Raw genomic sequence first — 12,024 nt, 5'->3', positions numbered from 1 at the left:
TGGTACCCCACAGGAGTAGAGGGGAGGGATGGAGTTCACTGGGACGTGGTACCCCGCAGGAGTAGAGGGAGGGATGGGGTGCACTGGGGGCTGGTACCCCACAGGAGTAGAGGGGAGGGATGGGGTTCACTGGGACCTGGTACCCCACAGGAGTAGAGGGGAGGGGTGGGGCATACTGGGGGACCCCGCAGGAGTAGAGAGCTTGCCATTCCCTAGAGGATCCAAGCCTCAAATCTCTCTTGTTCTTTTCCTTTCTGCTGCCCTACCACTTCCTGTGGGCACCCTGCTGCCTCTGGCCTGCAGCATCAGGTAAGCTGCTTCCTTAGCTTTGCCCCGGCCCCACCCCTACCCCCTGGCCAGCTTTGCTGGGTGTCTGCTGGCCCCACCCCCGTGGGGACAGGAGGGGTGGGGAGGAGGCAGGAGTGCAGTTGATGCTCCTTGTCTCTGGCCCCACACAGACTAAAGAAGAGCAGTCCCAGATCACCAGCCAGGTGACGGGCCAGATCGGCTGGCGCCGTGAGGGTATCAAGTACCGCCGCAACGAGCTCTTCCTGGACGTGCTAGAGAGTGTAAACCTGCTCATGTCCCCTCAGGGTGAGCACCCACTCACTCCCCCAGCAGTGGGCGGGGCTGGGTGGGGCTTGCGCAGGGGCCTGCCTCAGCAGCTTCCCCACTCTCTGCGTCCCCAGGACAGGTGCTGAGTGCCCACGTGTCAGGCCGGGTGGTGATGAAGAGCTACCTGAGTGGCATGCCCGAGTGCAAGTTTGGGATGAATGACAAGATTGTCATCGAGAAGCAGGGCAAGGGCACGGCGGACGAAACAAGCAAGAGGTGCCAGAGGCAGGGGGCTGGGGCGGGGAGAGGCTGGGCTGAGTGGGCCTGCCACGCCCCTGCTTCCTTCGGGTTCAGTGCCACCATCATGCAGACTCCCCTTCCCAGGGGAGTGCCTGGCCGGTTGCTCCTGGCCTCCGTGCTCGCTCACTGCCCTCGTGGAGGAAACCCCTTGGCATGGTCCCCAGGGCCGGGGCCTCTGCGTGGGCTGCCTGAACAGCTGGGTCCCAAGCAGTGCAGCACTCAAGACAACGCGCTCTCGCGGGGCCAGGGTCCCAGGTCAGGAGTTGCCCTCCTGGGCATTCTCCAGCTTGGCACTGGCAGCCTGGCCTCACCTCTGGCCCTTCTCCTGTGCCAATGAGGACCCCCCTCCTGCCCTGTCTGTAGCGGGAAGCAGTCCATTGCCATCGACGACTGCACTTTCCACCAGTGTGTGCGACTCAGCAAGTTTGACTCGGAACGCAGCATCAGCTTCATCCCTCCCGACGGGGAGTTTGAGCTTATGAGGTGCCCTGGGCTGGGAGGGGAGGGGAGGAGAGGCTGGGGAGGGCCTTGCCAGGCTCCGCACCACTGACCCTGCTCTTCCGCTTCAAAGGTATCGCACCACCAAGGATATCATCCTTCCCTTCCGTGTGATCCCGCTGGTGCGGGAAGTGGGGCGCACCAAGCTGGAGGTCAAGGTGGTCATCAAGTCCAACTTCAAGCCCTCACTGTTGGCCCAGAAGATTGAGGTGAGCTCAGGTCAGGGGCTTGGGGAGAAGGCAGGATTTGTTCTCGGGAGTAAGAGCCGCTGCCGTTGGGGCTTGGTGGAGCCCCACATCTGACCAAGTGTGTTCCCCACAGGTGAGAATCCCAACCCCACTGAACACAAGTGGGGTACAGGTGATCTGCATGAAGGGCAAGGCCAAGTACAAAGCCAGTGAGAACGCCATCGTGTGGAAGTGAGTCTTGGCTTCGTGTGCCACACAGGGCTCGATGCCTTGGTGTTTGTTACCCTCTGGGTCCGTCTCATTTTTTCTCCACATACCTCCTTCCTGCATGTGTGTCTATGCCTGCACGCGGGCTCACACATGCATTACGTTTTCAAGAAACAGAATGTTTGCCCACCTGCCCTTGGACCACCTCTGACAGGCGGAGCTGGGGGGGCGGGTAGCAAGGACCAAGGCCCACCATGCTACAGGAATGTAGCTCTGTGAACGGCAGGATCCTGGCCACTCTTCGTCACACTGCTACACCCCTTAAGCCCCTGGGTTCTCTCCTCCTGGCCATGGGCACCCCCATGAGAACTCCTCAAGGCTGCGAGGGAAACTTGCTGCCCATTGCCCCTGTGTTCCCAGGATCAAGCGAATGGCTGGCATGAAGGAATCACAGATCAGCGCAGAGATTGAGCTCCTACCCACCAACGACAAGAAGAAATGGGCTCGTCCCCCCATTTCCATGAACTTTGAGGTATGGCAGGGAAGGGCCCTGTAGAGCCATGGTGGGATGTGCTGGGGAAGACAGACCATTCCACTTGGCCGCAGTACCTTCCAGGCGAGGAAGCGGGACCCTTGGGAGCATCAGTGACTTGGTAATTCATAGACCTGTTCCTTTCCCCTCGAGCCTCTTAGCAGGAACTGCTATTTCTGCTGAGAGAGAGCAGATTGTCTTAGCCTGTCATGAAGCAGTGCCCGGAGAAGGTAGATGACTTCAGTGCTGACTAAGACACATTACTCACAGCAAAGTGGGCTGGCTTCGTCTTGAGCAGGATAAATACATTCTAGAGCAATCCTAAAGGAGTTCATTCAGGTTTTCGCAGGCGGGCCTGACTTCAAACCCACGGCGATGGCTGTTACTCTAGGGTGTGGTTTCTTCAAGAGTAACCACAGGGAGGCCCCCAGCCTGACCGACACTTGCAGTGGAAATGAGGTGGGGCAGACGGGGGGCTCTGCCACCTTCCTAACTGCTTGTCCCTTTTCCAGGTGCCGTTCGCTCCCTCTGGCCTCAAGGTGCGTTACTTGAAGGTGTTTGAACCGAAGCTGAACTACAGCGACCATGATGTCATCAAATGGGTGCGATACATTGGCCGCAGTGGCATTTATGAGACCCGCTGCTAGCCACCCAGTGGTAGCTAGCCTGCCTCCCCCCCAACCCCCCAGGCCCAGCACCCTGGCTACCACACATTTGAGTCTCCTCTCCTGCTTTGCTGCCTTCCCTTTGCACCAGCCCCGAGTCTGGTCTGGACCGACCGCGTTGGAGTGGGACTGGTGGAGTGGTCCCTGGGCCCCCTGGGCAGGGGCGTGCTGGGGTTCCTGCGCCCCTTCATCTGTCCTGGCCCAGTGCTGGGCTGTTACCAGTTCTGTGACCAAAGCCAGATGGGTCCCCTCTCCTCCTGTCCCCTGTGGCCCATATGTCTCTGGAGTGAGAGGGTAGGCTGCCCCTCACCTCGGAGCTCCCCCAAAGGCCAGTAATGGATCCCCAGCCCTCAGTCCCTACTCTGCTTTGGGATAGTGTGAGCTTCGTTTTGCACACGTGTGACTGTGTCCAGTTAGGAGCCCAATAAACCCTGTGGAATGGACGTGCTGGCTACGTGTTAATGTGCACGGGGAGGCTGGCTTTCGGGGTTGCTCTTCCCTTGGGTCCTTGCATTGCCTGCAGAATGTTCTATTCCGGCCTCTAAAGGCTCTTCCCTTCCTTCGAGCGATCGCTAGGCTTCCCCTGGGCTATCCAAGCCTCAATGGTGTTGGTCCTAAGTCTCCTGGTTTCTCAGAGCAGAAAACAGCCGCAAGGGAACACAATCCCTTTTAGCCCTCATTCCCTGAGGTTAGCGATTCTTTCACTCAAGGCATCTCCAATTAGGGAGGTTAAGCAAGGTTTACATTTGGTGTTTCTAGCCATCTGAGAAACAGACTGATTTCTGAACTCCATCCTTTTCCCTTGTCCCCAGGCTTCCCAGTCCATGGGGGTGGGGGTGGGGGTGGGGGTGGGTGAGTAGTGAAAGCAATGAGGGGGATGGGGAGCACATGCCTGCAGAAAGTAGTTCCTTTGCCCACCTCAGCTTTTCCTGGCTTGGTGGAAGGTGTAACTTCCATCTATTCTCTCCTGAGCATTTTCCACTTGGATTACAACCTGTTAACTTCTGTAATAAGCCCTTTAATCATGCGGGGGGTGGGGAGGTGCGAAATCTAAAACCATTTCAAACTTAACCGGTAGAAGATAATGAGCTCCCTTGTCTCATCACCCAAATGTAATGATTACCATCTCATAACCAGTTCCTTAATATCCTATCCAATCTGTTCACCAAATCCAACTGCCCTGTGAAAAGTGTTACAACTTGTGCCCCGATCAAAACAAGGTTCATTTATTGTGGCTGTTTATGCTGCTTCTGTGGGTTTCGTTCGTTCAGCCTTCTGGAGATTTTGAAATCGTGTAGTTCTGTAGTTTCCCTGTGAGATGTTTGCCAATAACCGTATAACCTTCTGATGTCCCTCAAGATATTTGATTGGCAATGATTAGTTCTGAAAATCTCCCTAGGACGTTGAAGAGGGTTGTAGGAGTGGGTTGTGCCCGTGGGGTGGTGGGAAACACCGCTGAGCTGGCCGCCAGGTGAAAGGGCTGAGCCTAGATCGCCAGCCAGCCAGCTGGGCAAGGAAGATGGGGTCAGAGGCCAGCCGGGCTCCCGCTCCCCGCCGTGCAGGGGGCCGCTTGAGTCAGCCCAGAGCCATCGGCCTCCAAAGTGGACCCACGGCGTGTAGCGGCAGAACGCATCATATCTAGCCTGGCTGATGTGGTTTATCAAGCACCTGTCTCTCGAGGCAGGGAGGTTCCCACCCTCCGGACCACTTAAATCTTGTGCCCTGATAAAATTCCGACTTCCCACTCCGCTCGCAAGCCGAACGCCCAAAAAAGCAAAGAGCAAGAAACCGCACTTCTGGCTAATCTGTCAGCTGAAAAGGGCGCGCAGGCGCAGAGCCCCTCCGGCGGAGGCGCTTGCGCAGGGTCCTCCAGCAGCGCTCGCCCCGCCCATCGGGCTCCCAACGCTCCACCCCTTTCTTGCGTCACCGAGACGCATGCGCTCTGGAAGGAGAGACGCGATTTAGGGGGAAGGGCAAGGGACGGGCCTTGGCCGAGGTCTCACGGAGACTGCGCGGACGGGAGCCCCACAGGAACATGGCGACTTGCGCTGAAATCCTGCGGAGCGAGTTCCCCGAAATTGATGGACAGGTCTTCGACTATGTGACGGGTGAGCGGAAAGGAGTCAGCGGGCTAGGAAGGCAGAAGTGGAGGTCGGGGTAGATTGCAAGGGAGAGAGAGCAGGACCCAGGCGTCGCCGCCGCGTCTCTCCGGCGTGACCTCTGGTCCCGAGGGCCGGTTGGGTCGGGGCCCGGCCTGGGGCCGCGCTTTAAAGACTGAAACTGTTGGCATGCCCGCCGTCTTCTTCCTCGCCCCGCCCCGCCCAGGCGTCTTGCACAGCGGCAGCGCGGACTTCGAATCAGTGGATGACCTGGTAGAAGCGGTGGGTGAACTGTTGCAGGAGGTGTCCGGGGACAGCAAGGATGACGCGGGCATCAGGGCCGTGTGTCAGCGCATGTACAACACCCTGCGCCTGTAGGTGCCGGGCCCGGGCTGCGGGGGCGGAGGGGAAGGAGCCCGGGAGCTTGTCCCTCCTCACCGAGCTCTCTGTCCTCGCCCGCCAGCGCTGAGCCCCAGAGCCCCGGGAACAGCCAGGTGTTACTGGACGCCCCCATCCAGTTGTCCAAGATAACCGAGAACTACGGTGAGAGTGAGGGAAGCTTCCTCAGCCGCCTCCCCTTCTGGGCCAGCCCCCTCCTCCCTGGAACACAGCCCCCTGAGGCGTCTCTGCAGAGGCCGGGAGGAAGGGCCCTGAGTTGGGTAGTCTTTTTCGAAGGTCACGCTGTGGCAGGAACACTAGAGCCATTGGGGCTGGAGGGACTTGGCTTTACACCCACCCCACTCACTCTCAATGTTGCAACTTACTAACCAACTTCACGGCCCGGGAGCTCCTTGTCCGCCTTGGCCTTTGTATCTTTCTTACTGGGTTTTTCCCCACGAAGTGGGCAGAGGAGGGTGACAACTAGCTGTCCTCCCCAGGTTTAGAAGGCTTTCCTATAAACGTCTTGCCTGTGCGTGGTTCTTATTGGTCACTCAGAATGTTAGTTTCCTCCCTCAGGGAGAAGGTGACTACTTTCCTTATTGCTTACAGGCTGCGACATCAAACTTCCAGGACTGCTAAAGCGAGACCAGTCCTCGGTGAGGAGGGGGGAACGGGGTGGTGGTGGTGAAACCTTCTGAATCCTCCGGGGTTTTTTCCAGGGGGATTTCTGATCACGTCTGAGTCAGTTGCTCGTCACAGATAGTTGATAGGAATTACCTTGAGTTGTTCTCTCTGGGAGCTCCTTTCTGAGCCCTTACCCTAGGGTGGCATGGTTGTGTTTGGACCCGTAGACTGTGAATGCCAAGAAGCTGGAGAAGGCTGAGGCTCGGCTGAAGGCCAAGCAGGAGAAGCGCTCAGAGAAGGACACGCTAAGGACCAGCAACCCTCTGTGAGTTCCGGGCGAGAGGCTTTAAGCAGAGGTGCCCGACGTCCCTGCCGGGAGGCTGGGGTGCTAAAAGTTATCCGCTTCTTCTTGAAGGGTCTTAGAGGAGGCCTCAGCCAGCCAGGCAGGCAGCAGGAAAGAGAGCCGGTTGGAGTCATCGGGCAAGAACAAGTCCTATGACGTGCGCATCGAGAACTTCGATGTGTCTTTTGGAGATAGGTGAGGGCGTGGCCGTGAGGTGGCATTCTTTTTCCAGTAAAGGAGGATGCCTGCTGAGGGGACCACGGGACAGGCCCTGGACCACGCTCTGGTCTGTTTGTCACCCTGGCCACGCGCCCGCTACAGCACCCACTGTCTCCTGTCCACCCCTCCCACAGGGTGCTGCTGACTGGTGCCGATGTGAATCTGGCGTGGGGTCGACGCTATGGGCTGGTGGGGCGGAATGGCCTAGGAAAGACGACGCTGCTCAAGATGCTGGCCACACGGAGCCTGCGGGTCCCGGCCCACATTTCCCTGCTGCACGTGGAGCAGGAGGTGGCAGGCGACGACACCCCTGCCCTGCAGAGCGTGCTGGAGAGTGACACGGTGCGAGAGGACCTCCTGCACCGTGAGCGGGAGCTCAGTGCTCAGATTGCCTCTGGCAGGTGAGGAGCCCATCTGATTCTCATGCCAGTGTGGAGTAAGTAGTAGATCTTGGAGCAGAGCCCAGTGGGACTCTAAGGTCCCTGTCCCTCTCATGGTGTCCTCTGTCCTCAATACCTGGCCCAGCAACAAGCCAGCCAGAGAGCGTAGTGTGTGGGCCAACCTCCCAAGGCTCCCTCCAGCTGATTGACTGTTCTCCCCCCACCCCGGCTCCCACTCCAGGGCGGAAGGCTCAGAAGCTGCACAGCTGGTGGAAATCTATGCCAAATTAGAGGAGATTGAGGCTGACAAGGCACCTGCCAGGTACTGGCATCCTCTCCCTCCTCCCATCCCACCCTGCAAATTGCCCCCCTCCCTTAGGGCGCCTGTTCCAACTACCTACTTGAATTTCTTCCCTCCCAGGGCATCTGTCATTCTTGCTGGGCTCGGCTTCACCCCTAAAATGCAGCGGCAGCCCACCCGGTAAGTGGTCCTTGCCAGTCTTATCTCAGAACACCCCTGGCTCTGCCTGTCTGCCCTGGCAAGCCCATACCTCATGTGGCCATTTTTCTCTAGGGAGTTCTCAGGTGGCTGGAGGATGCGGCTAGCCCTGGCCCGGGCCCTGTTTGCAAGGTGAGCCTGCTGGACCTCTATCTGGAGCCCTGTGGAGGCAGGGCTTGGGGAGGCTGGGAGGTGGCAATTGGTCCCTGGCCCAAAGCCTCACACCGTGTGCTTCTTTTTCACAGGCCAGACCTTCTGCTGTTAGATGGTGAGTTTGAAGTGGGCACCCTCACTTTGGGATGGGCGAGTGGTAGCATCTAAGCACTTGCCCTCTGGCTCTCTAATCACAAATGTGTGCTCCCCACGCCCGCCCCCCCTCCCCCCCATCCTTTCCAGAACCCACCAACATGCTGGATGTGAGGGCTATCCTGTGGCTGGAAAATTACCTGCAGGTGAGTGCCTGTGGGCAGGCGAGGGGCGGGACTAGGAAACACCTGCCACCAAGGCCCTGGGGGGCTGTGAACTGACTGCCCTCCCAAACTGGGCCTGCCGTCCTGTGACCCCTCAGACATGGCCCTCCACAATCCTAGTCGTCTCCCACGACCGCAACTTCCTGAATGCCATCGCCACAGACATCATCCATCTGCACAGCCAGCGCCTGGATGGGTACCGGGGAGACTTCGAGGCCTTTATCAAGTGCAAGCAGGAGCGGCTGCTCAACCAGCAGCGGGAATATGAGGCCCAGCAGCAGTACCGCCAGCACATTCAGGTGTGGGGCGGGCGGGCGGGCAGGCTGGGGTTCCTCTCCCATGACAGTCACTTGAGGACGGTGAGTACCCCCATTAGCCCCCATTCTCTTCTACCTATAGGTTTTCATCGACCGGTTTCGCTACAATGCCAACAGGGCCTCCCAAGTGCAGAGTAAGCTGAAGATGCTGGAGAAGCTGTGAGTATCACGTGCCACCTGCTGCCCCTAAGCCTGCTCTGCCGGCCACCCCTGCTCTTCCCATTCTAGGTTTCTCCCTTGCCAGAAGCAACGTTGGCACCTTTTCTTGCAGCAAAGCAGACAGTTCTTGGGGCTAATCTTTACCCCAATCCTGACCTAGACAGGCACTAGCCTAATGCTCTCTCCAGTGGTTGTGCCTCTGCTGGGCGTTTTAATATAAATGTGTACTCTGTGGCCTTGTGTCTGGCTTCTTTATGTTTAGCAGAATGCATTCTTTTCCAGAAGGCGGGATGTTAAGAATTTTTTTTTTCCGTATTAAGCTCTTTACATTTCAAACCATCCGATCTGCGTTTTACAGGGCTCCTCCCTCCATGTTCTCCCCCACCCCCCACCTCTGGCTTCTCTTCTGCCTCTTGGGGACTTGCACCTCCTCTCACTCAAGTCGGTCCCTGCCAGCCTTGTAGTCTTTGCTTCATCTCCCAGCCTGGCCCTCCCGTCCTGGGAACCTCCCAGGTCTGATCCCTTTGGCTGGCAAGTCCCTGTCTTCCTTTGGGTCCTTACAGCGAGTCTCTTACAGTGTTGACCCTTTCATGGTTGTCCGGTTTCACTCAGCTTCATGTTCTCCAGGTCCACCCCCACGAGCAGCTGCGTCACGCTTTCACGGGTGGGGCTAGGAACGCATAGTCCCCATGGTGTGGACACACCAGAGTTCCGTAGCCCTCCCCCCACTGACGGCCCTGTGGGGTCGCTCCAGTCCTTGCTGTTGAGAGCAGCAGCGCAGTGGGCCTGGGAGTGCGCATGTCTGTCTGCATCATGGCTCTCCCTTACTTCAGCACGGATACCCAGCAGAGGGACTGCTGGATCATGTGGAATCTCCAGTCCCCGCTGTCTGGGATAGCGCCATATATCGCTTTCCCCCACGGTTAGATGTTGCACAATGTTTTCCGGTCTCTGTGTCGTTCCTTTCTGTAACTGAGTAATGTTCTGGAGGACGGCTGTCGCGTTTTGCCTGCCAGTTGGTGGGCACTTGGGTGTTGCTACTTTGGCTGCTGTGAGGATGGGTGCCATGAACATCCAGGCGGTTTTTTGTATGGACTTAACATTTTCATTTCTTTTGGGTATGTATACGTAGGAGTGGAGTTCTTGGGTCTTAGGAGAGAAAGATGAGGCTATGTGTCCTTGTAAAGGATGACAGCCTTAGGAACGCTATACATTTGTGGGGGCGCCAAGCCTCTCTCCAGAGCCGCTACAACATCTTGTATTCCCACCAGAAGTGTGTACGGTGTCCAGCTTCGCTGCACCCTCACTCCCGCTCCCGCTCTCTGCCTGGCCTTGTAGTCTTAGCCGTCTTGGAAGGTAAAGAGGTGTCTCCTTGTGGTTTTGATTTATATTTAATGGCGTTTTGCCCTGGAGTTTCCTCGTGAACCAGCCTTTCTGAAGGTGCCGGTGGGGAGCTTAACAACGAGAAAGCTCACAACGCTTGTGACAGAAGCATGTGAGGTGCTCACTGGGGCGAGCGGAGGCTCAAAGGCGCAATCGTATTCTTCAGCCTATAACCACCTAGAGGAGTGCCCTCCAAAAGGAGGTCAGGATGACTGTGTAGCGAGTGCGCAACACTGCCTGGTATCACTGAACTGCTGAGCGGTGTGATGTCTGGATCAGGTCCTGATAAAATGGTTTTGGGGGGGTGGGGGATGTCGCCTGACAGCCAGGATGATAAGGCTTTTTCATTGAGCGTACAATTCTCACTCACTGACGTGGTTGGGTTCCAAATACCAGATGATTACAAAAAATGAGCATGGTAAGAAAATGGAGGATGACCACATTATCTCACAAAATGGAGGAGGAGGAGGAGTGCTTCGGTACATAATCCCCCGAATCACACCACTGCCTAGCTGCCCAAGCACCGAGAATCCTGCAGACACATGACCTTAGCCATGCAGCCTAGCTCATGAATGCCAGGCATGAATGCACAAAAATAGATAGGAGAGCTTTCATTCTTGTAAACACTCAATGGATAGCAGGAGAGTTGGTAAGAGGGTCACTGTTGCTTGTGCATTAGGTTAAGGTTATCGTTTTAAAGTCTCGAATTTTGCCCACTCCATCTCTCCCCAGACCAGAGCTGAAGCCCGTGGACAAGGAATCTGAGGTGGTGATGAAGTGAGTACCAGTCCTCGCTCCAGGGGGCTGCAGTGGGACACCTGCCCTCTGGTCTTCCCCATGCTCACCCCTGCCTGCTGTAGGTTCCCTGATGGATTTGAGAAGTTCTCGCCACCTATTCTGCAGCTTGATGAAGTGGATTTCTACTACGATCCCAAGCACGTCATCTTCAGGCGTCTCTCCGTCTCTGCGGATCTGGAGTCCCGAATCTGCGTGGTAGGGTTGTTGTTCCCCTTTCCCTCTTCCAGGTGCCGTGCTCCTGCCACGCCAGGTGGTGGGACAGGCCCCAGATCTAGGGCCACAAAGAAGCAGTCCACGGGAGCAGGCAGCCTGGGCCAAGGACTTTGCCCCCCACCCGCTGAGAGAGCTGGCATGTGATGGTTTAGTAACACTTAGCGCAGGATTTTATCTTACTGCCCTCAACTCTTGAGTTTTTTCAAGCCTCGTGACAAGGGTCCCTGGTGGCATAGTGATTACGTGTCAGGCTGTGATCAAAAGGTCAGCACTTCAAAACCACCAGCTACTCTGCGGGAGAAAAATGGGGCTTTCTACTCCCACTAACAGTTACAGCCTCAGAAACCCAGGGGGGCAGTTCTGCCCTATCCTGTGGGGTCGCTATGAGTTGGCATCCACTCGGTGGCAGTGAGTTTGATTTTTGTTTTCCATGATGGGAGACGGGCTGTGGGGTCAGACTTGAGATGCTGACCCTGGCTGGTCTGGTGGTCTAGCGCTGTGGTAGCTAGTGCTCCCACCGGGGGAGGCTGTACCGGACAGAAAGGTGCTTTCTCAGGTTTCAGCGGCCTGATGTCCAAATCCAGGACCCCGGCTCTGGGGGAGGCTTTCTCTCTGCGTCTGCTCCGGGAAGGACCTCCGGGGAGACTCATCCTCCCATCCCTGCTCGCTCACTGACTCATCACTTCTTCCGTATCACGAGATGGACTGCCGCTCCCCCTGCGTGACTGCTGGCTCATTAGCGCAGCAAAGCTGTTCTCACAGGCATAGGTTAGCCCTTACAGCACGTTTTGATGGAGTACCGGCTGTAACTAAGCCGTCTCCTCACCTTCAACATGGAGACCATGTCTATAGTTGTTAAGATCAGTAAATCTCCAACCCTTAGTAGGCTTTCGATGATTGGTTTCCCTTTTATCACTACTCCCTCCTTCATTAGTCTGGAGCTTTGAAGAATTCCCTCCTTCCCGTTTGTGCCCCAGGTGCACACAGCTCTTCCTTCAGGGGCTCTGCTTCTTCTCACAGGTTGGGGAGAATGGGGCCGGGAAGTCCACCATGCTGAAGCTGCTTATGGGGGACCTGACACCCGTTCAGGGCATCCGACATGCTCACAGGTAAGGCGCATGTAGCACACCCCAATTCCACCCCAACACACACACATATGCACGTGCCCACTCATTCTGGCTAGATGCCTTGATG

General features: G+C 57.0%; 2 protein-coding genes across 2 annotated transcripts in view; both read left to right on the top strand.

The window, feature by feature from the left end:
• AP2M1 (adaptor related protein complex 2 subunit mu 1) overlaps positions 1-3,387 on the top strand; it is an 8,910-nt gene extending 5,523 nt beyond the window's left edge. Inside the window, exons 5-12 of the mRNA XM_004713446.3 lie at positions 304-309; positions 459-594; positions 690-831; positions 1,219-1,338; positions 1,427-1,562; positions 1,675-1,772; positions 2,169-2,280; positions 2,793-3,387. Of these exons, the coding sequence (XP_004713503.1) occupies positions 304-309; positions 459-594; positions 690-831; positions 1,219-1,338; positions 1,427-1,562; positions 1,675-1,772; positions 2,169-2,280; positions 2,793-2,927 (885 nt within the window). The 3' untranslated portion in view covers positions 2,928-3,387. The remainder of the gene's footprint in view (positions 1-303; positions 310-458; positions 595-689; positions 832-1,218; positions 1,339-1,426; positions 1,563-1,674; positions 1,773-2,168; positions 2,281-2,792) is intronic.
• A 1,492-nt stretch (positions 3,388-4,879) lies between these two features.
• ABCF3 (ATP binding cassette subfamily F member 3) overlaps positions 4,880-12,024 on the top strand; it is an 8,777-nt gene continuing 1,632 nt past the window's right edge. The window contains exons 1-17 of the mRNA XM_004713444.2: positions 4,880-5,053; positions 5,271-5,418; positions 5,508-5,587; positions 6,035-6,081; positions 6,277-6,374; positions 6,465-6,587; positions 6,746-7,012; positions 7,233-7,313; positions 7,413-7,472; positions 7,566-7,622; positions 7,736-7,758; positions 7,887-7,942; positions 8,059-8,259; positions 8,360-8,436; positions 10,552-10,596; positions 10,680-10,812; positions 11,851-11,939. Of these exons, the coding sequence (XP_004713501.1) occupies positions 4,981-5,053; positions 5,271-5,418; positions 5,508-5,587; positions 6,035-6,081; positions 6,277-6,374; positions 6,465-6,587; positions 6,746-7,012; positions 7,233-7,313; positions 7,413-7,472; positions 7,566-7,622; positions 7,736-7,758; positions 7,887-7,942; positions 8,059-8,259; positions 8,360-8,436; positions 10,552-10,596; positions 10,680-10,812; positions 11,851-11,939 (1,658 nt within the window). The 5' untranslated portion in view covers positions 4,880-4,980. The remainder of the gene's footprint in view (positions 5,054-5,270; positions 5,419-5,507; positions 5,588-6,034; positions 6,082-6,276; positions 6,375-6,464; positions 6,588-6,745; positions 7,013-7,232; positions 7,314-7,412; positions 7,473-7,565; positions 7,623-7,735; positions 7,759-7,886; positions 7,943-8,058; positions 8,260-8,359; positions 8,437-10,551; positions 10,597-10,679; positions 10,813-11,850; positions 11,940-12,024) is intronic.

The sequence above is a fragment of the Echinops telfairi genome, unplaced genomic scaffold (assembly GCF_000313985.2).
Source record: "Echinops telfairi isolate 266 unplaced genomic scaffold, ASM31398v2 ScPeMD7_7407;HRSCAF=8445, whole genome shotgun sequence".
NCBI classification, from domain to species: domain Eukaryota; kingdom Metazoa; phylum Chordata; class Mammalia; order Afrosoricida; family Tenrecidae; genus Echinops; species Echinops telfairi.
This window is presented reverse-complemented; position numbering and strand designations above follow the sequence as displayed.